The sequence below is a fragment of the Ornithorhynchus anatinus genome, chromosome 1, assembly GCF_004115215.2.
Source record: "Ornithorhynchus anatinus isolate Pmale09 chromosome 1, mOrnAna1.pri.v4, whole genome shotgun sequence".
Taxonomy (NCBI): domain Eukaryota; kingdom Metazoa; phylum Chordata; class Mammalia; order Monotremata; family Ornithorhynchidae; genus Ornithorhynchus; species Ornithorhynchus anatinus.
The window spans coordinates 39,925,699-39,944,251 of NC_041728.1; the positions used below are offsets into that span (position 1 = coordinate 39,925,699).

Sequence of the window (18,553 nt, forward strand, 5' to 3'; positions counted from 1 at the left end):
GTAAAAAGGATAATAATAATAGTGATCATATTTGTTAAGCATTTACTATGTGCCAAGCACTGTTCTAAGCTCTGGGTAGATACAAGCTAATCAGGTTATCCCATGTAGGGCCCCCAGTCTTAATCCCCATTTTATAGATGAGGTTACTGAGGCACAGAGAAGTAAAGTGACTTGCCCAAAGTCATACAGCTGACAAGTGGCAGAGACAGGATTAGAACCCATGACCTATGTCTCCCAAGCCTGTACTGATGACAGTGCTTCGTGCGGCAGTTTGCCAAACTTGGGGAAGGTTTTTCCCTGATTAGGAATAAACCCACCTTTTCACATCCCTCAATGTTGACTGATTAAGTCTCTGATGGCAAACTATGGGCCACTGTCAGTCCTGAGACCTCAGGACCGAGAGAACTCACATGAAGACTTAGATTTGAGGGCTCCTGACCCAGGCAGCGTTACTCACACGTGCTTGTCCTAGCCAGTCATGCTTCCACTGGGGTTGCCGGGTATGACGAGCTGCTAGGAGGATGGCAGGGGTGTGGTATAGTGGCAAGTGCGTGCAAAGGTTTGGTAAGGCCAGGACCCATCGCCGGGTGAAAGGACTCCACAGAGTCCCAGTGGTGTGCCGTAGTGCCCACTAGGCAGCTTGGCATCTGCCGTGGTGTTTGCCACCATTAGCCAACTAGTTTTCAGGGTTCCCGTTCCACCTGTCCACCATGCAAAATACTGTAAGTGGTTCCTTTTTCAGGAGTCTGGGATGAAAGCAGAAGTTCATTGTTTGATTTGTTTTCAGTATAGCGTATTCTTCCAATTAATCGGGATCACGTGCAGCACTCACCTTTTTACATGATTTGGCTTTACTTTCTAGGGAACCAGGAATTAAAAGGGAAATTTTGGGGTCTTTCCACCCCAGCAAACTTGTCTTTCAGTGAGGGTAAAGTCACTAATTGAAAAGGGAATCTCAGCCAAGCCTTAATCCTGCAGGGGCAACAAGCAGTTGTAAGGCATTCTCTGCTTTCTGCCTTTCTACATTGCTCCCCTCTACCATCTCTCCTTGTAGGAGATCAGGAGCATTGCATTTTCATGTAATACAGAGTCTAACAAGTAGAAGACCAAGAAAGCACTGTTGGGGAAGAGAAGCCCAAACAGATGCTAGAATAATGTATTCAAATGAAGTATCCTTTTTTGGCAAAAAGTTTTCCCACCTTCTGCACCTGACCGCTTCTCCATGCAGTTGCCTCAGCAATTCAGTGTTCTGAGGAGTAAAACAACTTTTAGCAAAATGTTGGTTTTGCATCAAGAAGGGATCCATGAATTAGGAATGAATAATTGGGAAGGATGATCTAATACGAAAAGTCCTGGGCAAAGATTGTAGGAATGTGTCCTAGTCTTAGTTCAACCACCCAATTAATCACAATAGGCACTTCTTTTTGAGCTTCAGTTTCCCCATTTGTAAAATGGGGATGATGCTATAATTCTTGGTCCTAATTGTCGGAAGTATTATCTTTGAAAGCAGAGAACGGCTTCTTTCTCAGTCTCTTTCTGTGTGTGTGTATATATGTGTGTGTGTATCTCCCCATTAGAATGTAAGTTCCTCTTGGACAGGGAACATGTCACTTCTTTGTATTTCCCAGGTCCATAATACAGTGCATTGCACTAAATGGATGCTCAGTAAATACTATTACTAGTAACATTTCTACTCCTACTATCATCTCTCTCTCTCTCTCTCTCTCTCTCTCTCTCTCTCTCTCTCTCTCTCTCTCTCTCTTTTTCACTCTCTCAAAAACACACACACACACACACACACACACACAGTTACCTGACCTTAACTATCTCAGAGAGAGTAGCAGAAGGGTCTGTGTTAAACATTCTGACTAGCATAAGAGGGACAAATTCACTCTAAGATGCTTGGTTTTTTTACTATGGCATAGACCACTGTGCGTTAACCATTAATAGTAGTTCAGTCATATTTCATTCAGTTGTATTTATTGAGCGCTAACTGTGTGCAAAGCACTGTACTAAGCATTTACACACAATATATGTTTATCTGGAACATACATATGCCATTTTACACATTTCATTCATAGTCACCAGTTAAAGATCACAAGTTGAGGTGGTCACTTTTCTGTATCTAACTGTCCATCTCCTAAAACCCACTGGACCGTCTAAAGAGAGAGAGTTGAGGAAATGAGGCCTAGTAGTGGTGGTGGAGAATAATAATAATTATGGAATTTGTTAAATGCTTTGTGCCAAGGTCTGGGATAGCTACAAGATAATTCATTCATTCATTCAATAGTATTTATTGAGCGCTTACTATGTGCAGAGCACTGTACTAAGCGCTTGGAATGAACAAGTCGGCAACAGATAGAGACAGTCTCTGCCCTTTGACGGGCTTACAGTCTAATCGGGGGAGACAGACAGACAAGAACATATGGCAATAAATAGAGTCAAGGGGAAGAACATCTCGTAAAAACAATGGCAACTAAATAGAATCAAGGCGATGTACAATTCATTAACAAAATAAATAGGGTAATGAAAATATATACAGTTGAGCGGACGAGTACAGTGCTGAGGGGATGGGAAGGGAGAGGGGGAGGAGCAGAGGGAAATGGGGGGAAAAGAGGGTTAAGCTGCAGAGAGTTGTGGGGGGAGGGTAGAGGGAGCAGAGGGAGAAGAGGAGCTCAGTCTGGGAAGGCCTCTTGGAAGAGGTGAGTTTTAAGTAGGTTTTTGAAGAGGGGAAGAGAATCAGTTTGGCGGAGGTGAGGAGGGAGGGCGTTCCAGGACCGCGGGAGGACGTGGCCCAGGGGTCGACGGCGGGATAGGCAAGACTGAGGGACGGTGACAAGGTGGGCGGCAGAGGAGCGGAGCGTGCGGGGTGGGCGGTAGAAAGAGAGAAGGGAGGAGAGGTAGGAAGGGGCAAGGTGATGTAGAGCCTTGAAGCCTAGAGTGAGGAGTTTTTGTTAGGAGCGGAGGTCGATAAGCAACCACTGGAGTTGTTTAAGAAGGGGAGCGACATGCCCAGATCATTTCTGCAGGAAGATGAGCCGGGCAGCAGAGTGAAGAATAGACTGGAGCGGGGCGAGAGAGGAGGAAGGGAGATCAGAGAGAAGGCTGACACAGTAGTCTAGCCGGGATATAACGAGAGCCCATAGCAGTAAGGTAGCCATTTGGGTGGAGAGGAAAGGGCGGATCTTGGCGATATTGTAAAGGTGAAACCGGCAGGTCTCGGTAACGGATAGGATGTGTGGGGGGAATGAGAGAGACGAGTCAAGGATGACACCGAGATTGCAGGCCTGAGAGACAGGAAGGATGGTCGTGCCATCCACGGTGATAGAGAAGTCTGGGAGAGGAGTTTTAGATGGCGGGTCGACATCCAGGTGGAGACATCCTGGAGGCAGGAGGAGATGCGAGCCTGAAGGGAGGGGGAGAGGACGGGGCAGAGATGTAGATCTGCGTGTCATCTGCGTAGAGATGGTAGTCAAAGCCGTGAGAGCGAATGAGTTCACCGAGGGAGTGAGTGTAAATGGAGAACAGAAGAGGGCCGAGAACTGACCCTTGAGGAACTCCAACAGTTAAAGGATGGGAGGGGGAGGAGGCTCCAGCGAAGGAGACCGAGAATGACCGGCCAGAGAGGTAAGAGGAGAACCAGGAGAGGACGGAGTCCGTGAAGCCAAGGTGAGATAAGGTATGGAGGAGGAGGGGATGGTCGACAGTGTCAAAGGCAGCAGAGAGGTCAAGGAGGATCAGAATGGAGTAGGAGCCATTGGATTTGGCAAGAAGGAGGTCATGGGTGACCTCAGATAGAGCAGTCTCAGTTATGGGCTCGGTAGAATAGAGGGGACGGAAGCCAGATAATCATGTCCCTCATGGGGCTCACTGTCTAATTAAGAGGGAGAACAGGTATTGAATCCTCCCTGTGCACCTAAAGAAACAGAAGCCCAGAGAAGTTAAGTGACTTGTCCAAGGTCACCCAACAGACAAGTGAATAATAATAATGTTGGTATTTGTTAAGCGCTTACTATGTGCAGAGCACTGTTCTAAGCGCTGGGGTAGATACAGGGTAATCAGGTTGTCCCACGTGCAGCTCACAGTTAATCCCCATTTTACAGATGAGGTAACTGAGGCACAGAGAAGTGAAAGGGGGACAGGATTAGAACCCAGGACTTCTGACTCTGAGGTGACACTGAATCTCAGCATAGAGAAGAAGAGCTATCTAACAAAAGTGACTATTCTTTGCTACATTAGTGTAAAGTGTAGAAGAAAGAAAAATTAACTCCAACTGACTTAAACCAGGGAAGTATGTGCTGCTTCTGTTAAAGCATCTGTCTTCTTCTAGCGTAGTGCCTCAGGTTGAGCTTGCAAGACTTTATTAGGCCTGTTTGGATTAGTATTTAACTGAATGAAATATATGCATCTTGGAGCATCTCGACTTGCAGAAAAGATGAATTTTCTGTGCTAACACAACTCTAAAGTTTTCTTAAAGAAAAAATTTTTAAACCCCTCAGTTACTTTCTCTCATATTAGTAGCTTTCAAAAATGCTGCCATACCTGCATCATGGTAATTGAGAATTCTCTTTTTGGACCCAAATTTTTGTCTCTCGAGGTGGACTATTTAAAGCTTTTATTTATGTACCATAGCAGTCTTCCTCCCCGCGTCACTTTCACACCCACATCTCCTAGGGGAGTCAAGACTTCCAAACTTTCTGCATTTGTGTTGGAGAAAATCACTTTTACAAATCAGGCTAAGCAGAGCTATTGAACAGTTAATCCATCTAGTCCACATTTTGTAATAAGAAAGATCTTAATTGGCCACTGTAGAACTGTTTCTCTTCTAGAAAACTTTTCTGTCAGTCTCATGAATCCCTAATGTTCGTTTAGTTACCTTTGAGCTGCACCCTCTCTCCCCTCCCCCTGCCCGTCTACCTGTAAAAGCCCATAAAAACACATCTTAAAATAGTTTAACAGTAGATTTAGAGGTACTGCCATATGCAGATCGGGATCTTTTGGGTGGTAACTCCATAGACAGTTGAAATCCATAGTGGAAGTCTAGTTGTTGTGTGAAGTGCCTGGTGATATTTCGGCTTTCGCTATGATCCTCTTAAGGTTTCTGCTCAAAGAGGGCTTTTTCTTTCTTTATTGCAGCAGCCAGACGGCTGCAATGGTCTCCCTGATTTCAGGTGTCCTTTACTGCTTCCTTAAAATGTTTCTTCTGTGCCCTTTGTTTTCAATTACCCCTATCTCAGCTCACCACCCCGCAACTGTTTGGATACCCTCCGGGCATTCACTGTCCTCATTTATCCCACTCAGCAAAATTGTACTGAGGTAAGCTTAGTTTCAATGCTAGGGTGAAACACTTTGTACCTGAACTTCATTAAGGATAGTAATAATAATCGTGGTATTTGTTAAGCACTTTCTCTGAGCCAAGCGCTGTACTGAGTGACGGGTAGATACAAGATAATCAGGTCAGACACATAGCCCCCATCCCACGTGAGGCTCCCATCTAAGTAGAAAGGAGAACAGATATTTTGATTTTTCAGGTGGGGACACTGAGGCTCAGAAAAGTTAGGAGACTTGCCCAGGGTCCCTTAGCAGATGAAAGCTGGAGGGAGGATTAGAACCCGGTTCCTGTGACTTCCAGGTCTGTGCTCTTTCCACTAGGCCACATTGTTTCTCTTTATTGTTTATGGCCTGTCTTGCCACATGATCTAGATTAGGGCCCCAAAAGAGATACTAATGAAACCACTAAAGTGGCTATATGTGCATAGATCCAGCAACTCTACAGAAGGTGGTGGCCTCCAGCATCCTTATGGGTTTTTAGCCAAGGGTACAAAGTCACTGCTGTGCTTTCCCAAGCGCTTAGTACAATGGTCCGTACACAGTAAGCGCCCAGTGTATACCACTAATTGATTGTTTTTGCCCACGAAATTTTGTGGACCAACTTGCTCAGCCCAGATTTACTCTGACCTGTTACTGCTTAATAGCTTACTTGTCACTCTGAAGATCTGCCACACTTACTTATTCTCCTAAAACCTCACTGCCATTTCATGGGAACCCTAAAAATGAGGAATTGGCACCTGTTGCCTGATGACCTGTTGCTACCTTGCTCTATCTCATAGTCTCACAAAGGAAACTGTCAGAGTAGTAATTTAGCCTGGTAGAAGCAGTACTGTTATTCCTAACTCCTCTCTTTGCCTGCTTTGTGACCTTGGGCAAGTCACGAAGTGTCTCTGGGCCTCAGTTTCCTCTTCTGTAAAATGGGTTTAAATACCCGTTCTCCCTCCCCCTCAGACTGCAATCCCCATGTGGGACAGAGGTTGCATCTAACCTGGTTATCTTGCCTCTATCCCAGCTCTGAATTCAGTGCTTGACACATAGTATTTAACAAATACCGTTATTATCATTATTATGATTATTATAGGACTATATTCTTTAGATTTTCTTTTTCTATGCCTGTTATTACAGTGTTGGACACTGTGATGCCAACATAGCCCTTTCCGTGTTGCCGAGGATGATTGTTGTGTGATGGGTTTCCTTTCCCTGGGCAGGCTTATTCATTTCCTTCATTATTTTCCTTCTTACCTTTACTCCATCGTGCAGGGCTGCCTTGGGAAAGTAGTTCATATACACCTGCATCTCTTCTTAGGTATATGCCTTTGGGACACAGCATTTTCATCAGCATCTGTTGCCCACTGTAAAGTGTCCGTACTTAGACAAGGCCCTCTTTCACAGTGGTGTTTATTGAACTCAGTAGATTAGGGATAGGGGAAATGGTTGAATATAAGAATACTGTGGGGCTGAGGTGAATATCAAAGTTGAGGGATATGCAGCCAAATATGTAGTTGGCACAGAGCAGAGGAGTGATAGCCAAAAAGCTGGCTCTTCCATATTTTAGGGATTAAAGGCTTTTGCTCACTCCTTTAGCCTATATGTGAATGGTTTGAGCTAGTGAAACTAGCCCCTCACCAGCCAATCCAAACCCCTCATTTTTCTTTCAGAAGATAGAAATCTCAGTTTTGGCCTACCTTCTCCTATTTCCTTTTTTTCTTTCCCCCCCACCACCCCCTTTGGCATTTCTTAAGCACCTGCTATGTGCCAGGTACTGTACTGAGCGCTGCGGTAGATACAAGCTAATCAGATTGGACACAGTCATGTCCCACATGGGGACTCTCAGTCTCAATCCCCTTTTTAAAAATGAGGTAACAAGCACAGAGAAGTCTGTTGACTTGCTGAAGGTCACACAGCAGACTAGTTGAGGAGCCATGATTAGAATCCAGGTCCTTTTGACTCCCAGGCCTATACTGTATCCAGTAGGCCATGCTGCTTCTCCTACTGTGGTTGTGTAGCTCCTCTGAATAACTCACTGTTCCTTTTATGGCTGGTTCCATTCGTTTGAAAGATCACATTGTGAACCTTAAGTAAATGTTAAACAGCAATAATAACCATAGGCAGAAATCTTGGAACTCATTTGGCATCTGATCTACAGTGGAAAGAGAAACCAGGTGTGTATAGAGATGAAAAGATTAAAATTGACTGCTGAGAAATTCTAAACCAGTATTTACATTCATACCATGTTAAATTTACCTGTATTTTTCCGCCCTGCACGTATGTGACTTGAGAATGTTCAAGGTTCCAGTTCCTAAGACAAATTCCTTTTAGACCATCATCATCAAATAAAACAATGGGTGCAGATACATGGTGATGCCCAGATGAGGAAATTACCCTTTGCATACGTGCTCTGAAAGGAGTTGGAAAGGCTGAGTGGGTAGAGTCCAGGATGCAAACAGGCACTCAGGTAGTTCTGAATATTTGGGAATGGAAACAGCTGAAACCGAGCGAAGGAATGTATTTTCCTTGGTGGTAGAAGAAGGTGAAACATCGAAGCTACGTGTAGCGGTAGCCTGCAGCATTCAGGTGTGTTTTCAGCCTGCATTTGGTAGAGTTCTTTTTATTTTCTTTCCCATGCAGACAGACAAGCATACACTTGGGACCCCTGTGTTCAAGGGACATCAAGAGGAAACGAAAGCCAACAGCCACAGCGTCTCTTTCCAGTCCAACCACAGGTAACTCAGCCTTGAGCTCCTCTTGCTCCCTCCTCAAAAGAGGCTACATTCTGACCAAGGCAAGTGATTGGCACTTGGGTTAAAGCATTTTGATGCGTGGTCAAGAAATCTTGTTGGCATTTGTTTTTTTTTTTTTCAATTTGATTTAAACAGAGAAGCAGTGTAGCCTAGTGGAAAGAGCATGGGCCTGGGGGTTTGCCCCATGGCTGCTGGGTGACCAAGAGTAAGTCACTTCACTGCTCTGTGCCTCAGTTGCTACATCTGTAAAATGGGGATTAAGACTGTGAGCCACATGTGGGACAAGGACTGAGTCCAACCTGATTAACTTATATCTAACCAATCGCTTAGTACAGTGCCTGGCACAGAGAGAAGCAGCATGGCCTAGTGGATAGAACACAAGCCTGGAGTCGTAAGGACCTGGGTTCTAATCCTGACTCCGCCGCTTGTCTGCTGTATGACCTTGGGCAAGGCACTTGACTTCTCCGTGCCTGTTACCTCATTTGTAGAATGGAGATTAAGCCTAGGAGCCCCATGGGGGACAGGGACTGTGTCCAACCTGATTTGCTGGGTTTGTGCCTGACACATAGTATGTGCTTAGCAAAAACACATTTTATTATTATTGTTGTTGTCATTGTTAATAGCAACAACAATAATAGTGCTTAATAAATATCTAAAAGTGTAAATCCTCTTACAAGCTCAACTTGCTCTTTTTCACATAAACGAGCATTATATTTTTCTTAAGCTGTAGATCTTACACCAGCTAAACTGGGACAATGTATTGAATAAGAGGGGGAAATCATGAGAAAAAGGTTATAAGGGAAGATCAAGAAAAAGTCAATATTTTAAACAATTGGAGCACCCTTTCTAAGCGCAGACCATTCATCCAAGGGACAGGCACTTTCAGGCTTAGTTAAGTAGCCTCCTTCCTTTCGGTGACCCTTGAGTCAACAACCAATAATAGTATTAATTGTATTAGTTAAACTCTCACACTGTGTCAGGCAATATACGGATAATAGCAATGATGGTACTTAAGTGCTTACTATGTGTCAAGCACTGTACTAAGTGCTGGGGTAGATACAAGCTAATTGGGTTGGATACAGTCCCTATCCCACGTGGGGCTCACAGTCTTAATTCCCATTTTACAGATGAGCTAAATGAGGCACAGAGAAATGAAGTGACTTGCACAAGATCACATAGCAGACAAGTGTCACAACTGGGATTAGAACCAAGGTCCTCTGACTCCCAGGCCAGTGCTCTTTCCAATAGGCCATGCTGCTTCTCAAGGGAAGCAGAGCAATAATTAGAGTAAAATTAAATATGAATTTACAAAATGGACCACAAAACCTCCCATCACTAAGTCAAAGATCAGAATGAATTCTCTTTTGTTTTTTAAGGTGTCCTTTGAAGCTCCAAGAATTCTCTTAGTGAAAAGGTTACAGTAATGCTAATTCCCACTGATAAGTCATCTTTATTTAGGCATACTGCCTGCCTGACTTTAACTGGGACCTGCTTGTTGTTTTGTCAGATGTCCTAGAATTTTCCTGTAAAATGAACAGATGTTTCAGGACTGACACAGTCCTGGCAAAACTGGCCAGCCTACTTTACTGCAACCTCAGGCATTCTTTTGAACTTAAATGTTTGAGCCTCCATATCTGGACTACATCATGCTCAGCGTCTACTAGGTTAAGATCCCATTACTTTGAGACCTGAAGTCAGAACATTTCAGAATGCGAGGGGATTTGAATTTCACTTTCCAATCTCCTTCTTCCCCTCACCACACTTTCCCCCATTTCCCTAGTCATCAGGAACCAGAAGGCAGTGCATTGGTGAAATGTTCTCTTTGTTTTTAAATATAGTTTGTGCCCATTTCTCGTAGATCATTTTTCATAGAGAAAATAGGCAGTTCTTTGAGGGCAGGGTTCATTTCTACCCACTCTATTATAATAATAATAATAATTGTATTTAAGCACGTACTGTATGTCAAGTGATACAAGGTAATCAGGTTGTCCCACGTGGGGCTCACAGTCTTAATCCCCATTTTGCAGATGAGAAAACTGAGGCCCAGAGAAGTGAAGTGACTTGCTCAAAGTCACACATCTGATAAGTGTCAGAGCTGGGATTAGAACCCATGACCTCTGACTCCCAAGCCCAGGCTCTTTCCACTAAGCCACGCTCTCTCAAACGCTTAATGCAATATTCTGCGCACGGTAAGCACTCAGTAAATACCACTGATTGATTTCCTCCGTAGAGTCATTTATACTCATGCATTATCCCACTTCAGTCTTCCCCAAGGTATGAATATATACAGATACATATATGATCCCAACCCCTTTCAGCCTTTTCCATACCTTTGATTTTTCAACCAAATCATTTTGAAATCAATTTGGTTGCTTTGCTTTCTGACTTTTTTAAAAATGGTATTTGTTAATGCTATTAATTGTGGTATTTATTAAGTGCTTACCTTGCACCGGGGGCTGTGCTGAGCACTGGGGTAGATGCAAGCCAATCGGATTGAACACGGTCCATGACCCACGTGGGACTCTCAATCTTAACCCCCATTATACGAATGAGGTAATTGAGGCACAGAGCAGTTAAACAGCAGACAAGGGGAGGAGGCAGTATTAGAACCCAGGTCCTCTGATTCCCAGGATCATGCTCTTTCCACTTGATTGTATTTTACAGCGCTTAAATTAAAAATATGTGATTGCCAGTGTAGTTTAGGTGATAGAGCAGAGAATGTTTCCACAGTAACTCACATAAAAGATCTTCAATTTCATTTTTGAGCCAGTGTAATCGTTTCAGCATTCACTGCATAGTAGGATGAGTCTTGTCTAGTTTTTATCTGGCAAGAAAGTTCCTGACGCCAGTGATGTCACCAGCCCAGATTATTTTTTTATTTTGGCGGTCAATTTTGGAAGCCGTGACTAATTAGAGGGTTGAGCTGAGTAGCCGTTAATAAGCTAGAATAATACAACTAGGGATGGACTATCCTGATAGAGAGACTGTCTTCTTCCAACCCCTTAGCAGAGCTGTCAGTCCTTTTTTTGGTGGGTGTTTTTTTGGGGTTTTTTTGATGACTCTGAATTGAGTGTGTCATTTGTACTGTTTTCAGATCGTCCTCAGAGGAAGGTAAATCTAGATTGATTAGAGCAGTAGTTGTACATAGACAGATGAGGAAAAAGTCTCTTTGTTTTTTCCCATCTACACCTTCCCTATCAGGGCCCAGAATGTACCCAAACATTGAGTTCTAGGCTCTGGATTGGATTTGCTCTTGTTAATGAGCAATCGTAAGCAACTCCAGTTCCTAAACGTCCTCTCCAGACCACAACCAAGACACGTCGTCATAACGAGTAACAAGTGCAATCACAGGGAGGATTTCCCCCTTCATCCTCTCCATCTTATTTGTGGAATAAGCTCTCCTGTTCCATTTCTAGACTTATTTTTCTCAGACAGCAAAGAATGGTTGGGATGGCTAAAACTCAGTTCCGTATCCCACACGAATAAAAGGGAAATGTAGCTAGCGAGAAATTAGCTCCAGGCTTGCGCTCTCACCATTCCCTCTGTCCAGTCCAACTTCTCTTGGCTAACTTGTTGACCAGGTCCTGCTTCAGTGAGCTCTTTTTTTTTCCTTCTTCTTCTTACTGCAACCCGAGTGCCCCATAGAGGTGAAGGACACAGCCCAAGCCTGCGCCATCAGTCAGCAGAACAAATGGGCTCACTCTGCCTAACATCGGGCCATCTCGGATTCCACCTCTTTTATAGAAATGAGTGATGAAGAGAGGTGCGTTACGCTTTGCCGCCGTATTAATACACATCAGGGGCCAGCTCCCGGCACTAAATCACGCTACCGCATACATCTGTTATCGGACTCCTCACCGGTGTGATGAACAAGACTGCAGATCGAGGCTTCCTCGTGTCATTCTTTATAGGATTTTCCTAAAAGAATAAATAGCTCAAATCTCTGCCAACACTCTCCCCTGTCACCGTGATGAATTCAGCTTCTTTCTTAAACATGCAGCAACAAATCTTTCCCCGTTTTTCTTTCCCCCTCCCCTGCCTGCAAAAAGTTTGGAGTTGAAATCGACCAGATTAAAAGATGTTAATAAAGGCTAGGGAGTAAAGAGCACGGGCGAGACATATTCATCCCTCACCTTCCCAACTTTAAAATTGGGTAACTTTTTCTTCCTCTCTTCCCCTTCATCTCAGGGTCTGTGGGTCTGCCGGTGAATGGGGTGACCGGACCCAGCCATACCTAGATTTGTCTAGGATTCATCAAAGAAAGGTGCTTCCCAGCCTGTGCATGGCAGAGCAGATCGAAGAAAGGTGCTTCCCAGCCTGTGCATGGCAGAGCAGTGACCATCTAGGTACAAGAGTGTAGACATGAACTGAGCGGGCTAGTTGCTATTAAGTGAACTTCCATGGAAGGAGAAAAATGGGTCACTTTCTCAGAACTCTGGCTAGTAAATAGCTTAAAAACCCATGAAGGAATTCAGGCAAAAACAGGCTTTGTTTCTTTTGTATCCGCATCTTGCGAAAACGCCTTACCATCAGCTTTAAAGCACTCAATTAGCTTCCCCCTGCTACTTCTCTTGGCTTACATCCTACTACAACCCAGTCCACACACTTCACTCTTCTAATGCCAACTTTTACTGTACCTCCATCTTGTGTATATCACCACTGACCCCTTACCCACATTTCTTCCTCTGGCCTGGAACCTCAGGTCCCCTGCCCCCTCTCAATCCCATGTATTTTTATATGTATACATATATATATGTATCACTCCTCTCCTCATTTTCAAAGCCTTATTAAATTTACATCTCTTCCAGTAGGCCTTCCCTGAATAAGCCCTCTTTTCCCCTGCTCCCTCTTCCTTCTGCATCGCCTATGCATTTGGATCTGTCCCCTTTTAGCACTTGATATTCATCCCACCCTCAGCCACACAGCATTTAAAGTACATACCCATAATTTATGTTTAGTAATGTTGGTATCTATCTCTAGACTGTAAACTCCTTGCAGGCAGAGAACATGCCTACCAACTCTGTTGTTCTTTACTCTCTCAAGTGCTTAGTACAGTGCCCTCTACACTGTAAGTGCTCAATAAATACCATTAATGGATTTACAGGGGATTATCGTCTTCCGAAATGTGTAGAACCATCTTTCTTCATCACAAATTTGAGGAAGACTGACAAGCTAATTTTCTCTTTTTGAATGGCTGAATGTGGTTTCAAACATTAACAAATTTCTTCAAGGTCAGGGGTGACAGCGGCATTTATAATAAGTGGTGGAGAGGGGTGTTCTGATGAGCAAGAACTGTGGCTGGTTGCCCCACCTGATCTCTTCTGGGCCTGAGAGCCCCTGGGGCCCCGATTCCCCTGTTAATCTGACAAGAACCAAAGCTTAGCCATTAGGTCCAGATGCTGAACTACTATTAACATATCAACAAAGTGAACTGGGTCACTACTTGCTACTTGGGTCTGTTCCTGTTTGGCCAACCCTAGTTTGGAGATGAGACTAGGCTTTGGGTTTCTTAAAATGTCTCCTGATCTGTGCATCCACCTGTCATCTGAATAGTAATAGTAATAATAATAAATATGATAATTATTAAATGCTTACAAAGTGTCAAGCAGTATTCTGAGTCCTGGGGCATTTACAGCTTAATCAGATCTCACAAGAGGTTCACAGGAGGGAGAACAGATATTGAATCCTCTTGACCATTAGCTCACTGTAGGCAAGGAACGTGTCTACCGGCTCTGTTATATTGTACTTTCCAAAAGCGCTCAGTATAGTGCTCTGCACACAGTAAGCACTCAATGTCTGGGATTGATGGAATCCCCATTTTGCAGATGAGGGAACTGTGGCACAGGGAAGTTAGGTGACTTACCCAAGGTTACACAGCAGACAAGTGGCAGATCTGGAATGAGAACCCAGGTCCTCTGAGTCCCAGGCCTGTGCGCTTTCCATGAGGCCATGCTGTTGGTAGTAGTTGGGTCCTCGCATCTCTTGGCCCCTCCTTTAATTATTTCTAGCTTTGACAAAAACCTTCAGCTGACTGGAATCACTGAGTCAGTCAAATACGTTGCTGCTGAAATTGTATGGGATCTTTATGATGGTCAGTGATCATTTGTCACTCAAAAGGCAGGCCCGCCCCATAACGTCACTGATACCTTCCGAAATCAGAAGCGTGAACAGAATGTCTAATTTTGCTCATCCATATTTTAATTGAGTGTGTCTCTTCCATTCCGTTTTCCTCTTTCTCCCCTTCTGTCCTTCTTCCCCTTCCCCTGGTTTCTTCCCTTTCTCTACCAACAGCTTTGCCTGTACCCACGGATGCAGCAGACCCGTCCTCGGCGCCGGCTCAGAGAGCTCTAAACTCCGAATGGATGGTCAGAAACCATGCAGGAGAGAAAGCCACTGGTTCAACCCCAAGCTCCTTTTTTAAAATGCCACAGGAGAAAAGCCCAGGATACAGCTAGAGGCATTTCTGCCTCTCGGGAAGCCAGCTGGATTGTTCTGTTTTTGTTTTTTGTTTTTCTAAATGGACTTCGGGCAATTGGACCCCCAATACCTTAAATGGCAATACCCATCCGTACACACTCACCTTCAGCAAGAGTGACTTTGTCTCGCTCTTGAAAATATCCTACGTGTGAATCTATGTAAAAACAATTGTATTGTTGGGACACATCTCTTTTTTACAAATGTCCCCGCTCTGCTGTATTTATTATGCAGTCATTCCTGTCCCGACATCTCCATTCAGCTTCAGGCCCACAGCCAATGCTTTTCTGCTACTGTTTGTTGTTGTGAAAACTGGTGACTGCTTGTGCGTAGCCTTTGGCAGGTCCTATTTTTTGCCCCAGAGGAAGGGGGACTCCGCAGCCACCCCGAACCGAGCCAAGGACAGAGTTAAAACCCGGCCAGGAGCCGTGTTCTGAGGGAGGTAGGAGGCAGGAAACACGCGCCTGGTTTTTCAGACTTGGAATCTGGAACTTTGTCTCTTTTCAGACCCGAGTGCCAATGGGACTTATATCACCTGACTTCCGAAGAGTAAGGATCAGCTCAGGGCCTGGCAGCCAGTTCCTCCTTAGTCCCTCCTCCCCTGCTGGGACGGACCGAGTCTTCAGGACCGGCAGTATTCCGCCTTCATGTCACAAAAAACCTCCTCCTTCCTGAGCAGGCTTGTTAGAGCAAGGAGAAAAAGTTGGGCCCGCAGCACCACTCAGGTATTCATTGAGGTTTTTCTGGAGCAAGCCTGCTAGACAAAGGGAAATCTCCCCTACTGCCAGGGAGCAATAGCGTTTATGTGGCTGGATTTCCAGGCCGGTAACCAGAGGTAGCCTGCTCTGGTATCGGCCACTTGGAGTTGGCTTCCAAACAAAATTCCTGGTGTCCCCTCCTCATAGTTTCTGTCTGATTGGAGACCAGGCCACATCCGCTTTTAGTCCCGCTTACAGACTTCCAGCAGTTCAGTCCCGCTTACAGACTTCCAGTAGCCGGGGGAAATCCACTGATTCCAAATCCAGCCCTTAAAGCACTTCCAGAGTCCCAACAACGGGGACTTCTTTTGTATTTCTTTGGTGCTTTACACAGTGTAAGAGAGAATCTAAGCTCTCTGCTTCCCAACTTCATCCTCCTCTTTCAGGCCACCCCTAGGGAGAGCCTTCCTCCAGCTTCTCTCATGTCTACATTGAAAGAGGTGCCGAGAAGGAGCTGACTTCCCACTCCCCTAGCTCCAAATTGCTTTCCACTCTGCCGTGGGTAATGGAGAGCACCCTAACTATTTTCCCTCCTCAGATTGCACTTCACTTGGCAGTACTGTCAACTCTGGAGAGGCTCAGGGCTCAGCTTTTCTAATTTATGCCTCAGAGAGGTTTATATAATAATGGCAAATACGGTCTTTTTTTAATCATCCCTCCGTAGTGAATGCCAAAGAGCCACTTGCTTCCTAGGGGCTCCGAATGCTTTATGAGCATTAGCTCCCTGGGTGAAAGAGGCCCAGAAATGGCCATTTTAACCAATTGCCACTATAACCAATGGGAAAACAATCATAGGGAGGCAAAATGACTAGCCCAAGGTCAATAAATCCAGAGCTAGAAGGCAAGGGTCCTACACCCAGGCCAGAATTCTATTCACAGCACCAAACTATGAAGTGCTCCCGTCTTGGCAGTATTTGCAGAAAGAACCTCCTTATTCCTTTGGCTACCTGATAACTCTCCACGCCACAGTATATATGGGAAGGAGTGTGTAAGGATACCTGCCCCTTCCCTGGGCCCCAGATTAGCCTCTTTTTTGAGTGTCTACATCTCAATCACATGCCCTGATTCTGAGCTGAATTTATGGAAAGCTCCTTCAGTGTCACATGTCCATTCTGGGTTGTGGGGGTGCTCTGGTGTGAGCAGTTGGATAATTCTAAGAGGGGACTCAAGAAATTCGAATTAACAATACCTCATAAAGAGACAAAAAACAACCTGGGCGCACCTGGGGGAGAGCGGCACTCCATTAAGCACAGAGGTGCTTTTTAACAGAGTGGTGCGACAGTGCTCCTCCAATGGGGTGCTGTATCTGTACGCTTCAGAAATGATGGGTTATTTCTCAGTGTGATGCTTGGATTTCCATTTTCTTTGGTTAAGAGTAACTCTGTGTTCAAGTTTTCTAAATTTACTTTTTATTAAAATATCACATGGTTTAAAAGCTAATCCCAAGGTATTTCACATCTGTTTTGGGGTGGACACCTAAAATGAAAAAAGTAAGTTTTTAGAAAATCATCAAGGAAAACTTGAAACAGACTTCAGCCAGATGCCTTCCATGGGACTGAACTACTCACAGAATTACTGGGTCAGTAACTATGTCTGATTCTTAAAGTTTCCACTGAGCTCTGTTCATTTACCCTTAAGGCTGGATCTGCCTATGTAAATCCCAAGCTTTTTGTGTTTCTGAAATACGTTCATAAAAACAACCGGGACCTAGTCACCATTGTATCCATTGTCCGTCCAGCCCAGCGTTTCCTGTTCCTGACAAAGTTTGGTAAGGGTGCTTGAAGAAGCCATAAAATTGGCTGACATCCTTGCATTCCACCCTTGGGTTTAAGCATATACCATCTAACATCCCTAATTTTCTCTTTAGTAACACATTTTGGACTGTTTACCCAAACCCCTCTAAAACTTATTAATATTTACTGCCTGCACAACATTCTGTGGTAATGAACTTTATATGCTTATCAGCCACTATGTGAAGAAGTCCATGAAAGGGCCTTTAATGCAAAAAAAAAAAAAATTGAAAGAGTTGTGGGAGATTTTTTTTTCCTCATGCATTACACGAAGGCACATCTGATTTTGTGTCTTGGGGAAAACAGACCAACCATCCTCTTCCTCACTCCTTCTTGGAACCAAGAACCATGGTGTGTATGAGAAAGGAAGAAATAGCACGACAGCATAAATGAGAAAGAAGCCCCAGACCAGCGCATCTAAAAACACTCCAGTGTGCCCTGGAATTTGTTGAATATCTAATGCCACAGTAACACAGGCAAAGCAAATGGCATTTGCTGGGACATCAAGATGGAATGATCCTAAATATAGAGTTACCATTTGTTTTAAAGACAACACCGCAGAGCTTTGAGATTGTATCCGAGGGTGTAAATGTCATGATGGGAATCTCGTTAACACTTTGTCCAGGCAAACACAGTAATGTAGCCCTTCAGGCCCCTTTCAGGCTGGACACTGCTTGGGCCCAAAAGGTTAAGAGGGGAAAGGTTTGTCCTACCCCCAGCGTGAGATGACTGTTATTGGAGAATGGATCACAGAAGAGCAGAAAATCTCTGAGGTGCTAACAGCAGCAGACACCACCCATTTTATAAGCTATCAAAATGTGGAGTGTGGGCCTCAGAGCAGCTTAGTCAAGGTCAGGGGACTCTCTTCCTCTCCCTTGCAAAAGCAAGAAAGGAAAAAGAACCACTACAGGAGAAAACCACTACAGGACTGTGCTTCCTACCCTGGCTCTTACCGCATACCCGTTTCCTGAGAAGCAGTGTGGCTTTGTGGGAAGAGCCTGGGCTTGGGAATCAGAGGATGTGGGTTCTAATCCCAGCTCTGCCAGTTGTCTGCTGTGTGATGTTGGACAAGCCACTTCACTTCTCTGTGCCTCAGTTCTTACTATCTACTCCAGTTCTTAGTACAGTGCTTGGCACATAGGAAGTGCTTAAAAAATACCACAGTTGTTATATTCTCATCTTCCTCTTAGCTGAGCTAGCAAACTAGGAAAATAGCTGGAAAGAGTTTTACTGTTTCCAGTAAATGACCTGATCTCATGGGCTTCAGGCTTTTTGGTCCTATTCCTTAATGAAAGGGTGATGGCTCTCTTCACTAGTGACAAGGCGATAGAAAAAATATGTGGAGTAACAGATGAAATCTAAATGACCAAACCAAGCAGGAAAAGAAATAACTATGAAGCAAACCAGCCAAGTTGTAAGCAATAATTGGTTTGTGCCAAAAAAACCAAAAACAAACCAA

General features: G+C 44.4%; 1 protein-coding gene across 6 annotated transcripts in view; it reads left to right on the top strand.

Moving 5' to 3' along the window:
- The window catches only part of GPATCH2L (G-patch domain containing 2 like), a 108,190-nt gene extending 91,172 nt beyond the window's left edge, over positions 1-17,018 (top strand). For 5 of the 6 annotated variants that reach the window (XM_029047647.2, XM_029047734.2, XM_029047854.2 and 2 more), the window contains 2 exons: positions 7,960-8,054; positions 14,364-17,018. In XM_029047647.2, the coding sequence (XP_028903480.1) occupies positions 7,960-8,054; positions 14,364-14,527 (259 nt within the window). In that variant the 3' untranslated portion in view covers positions 14,528-17,018. Of the gene's footprint in view, positions 1-7,959; positions 8,055-11,816; positions 12,025-14,363 lie in introns of those variants that run through there. The other variant, XM_029047920.2, reaches the window with a different exon arrangement.
- The last annotated feature ends 1,535 nt before the right edge of the window (positions 17,019-18,553 follow it).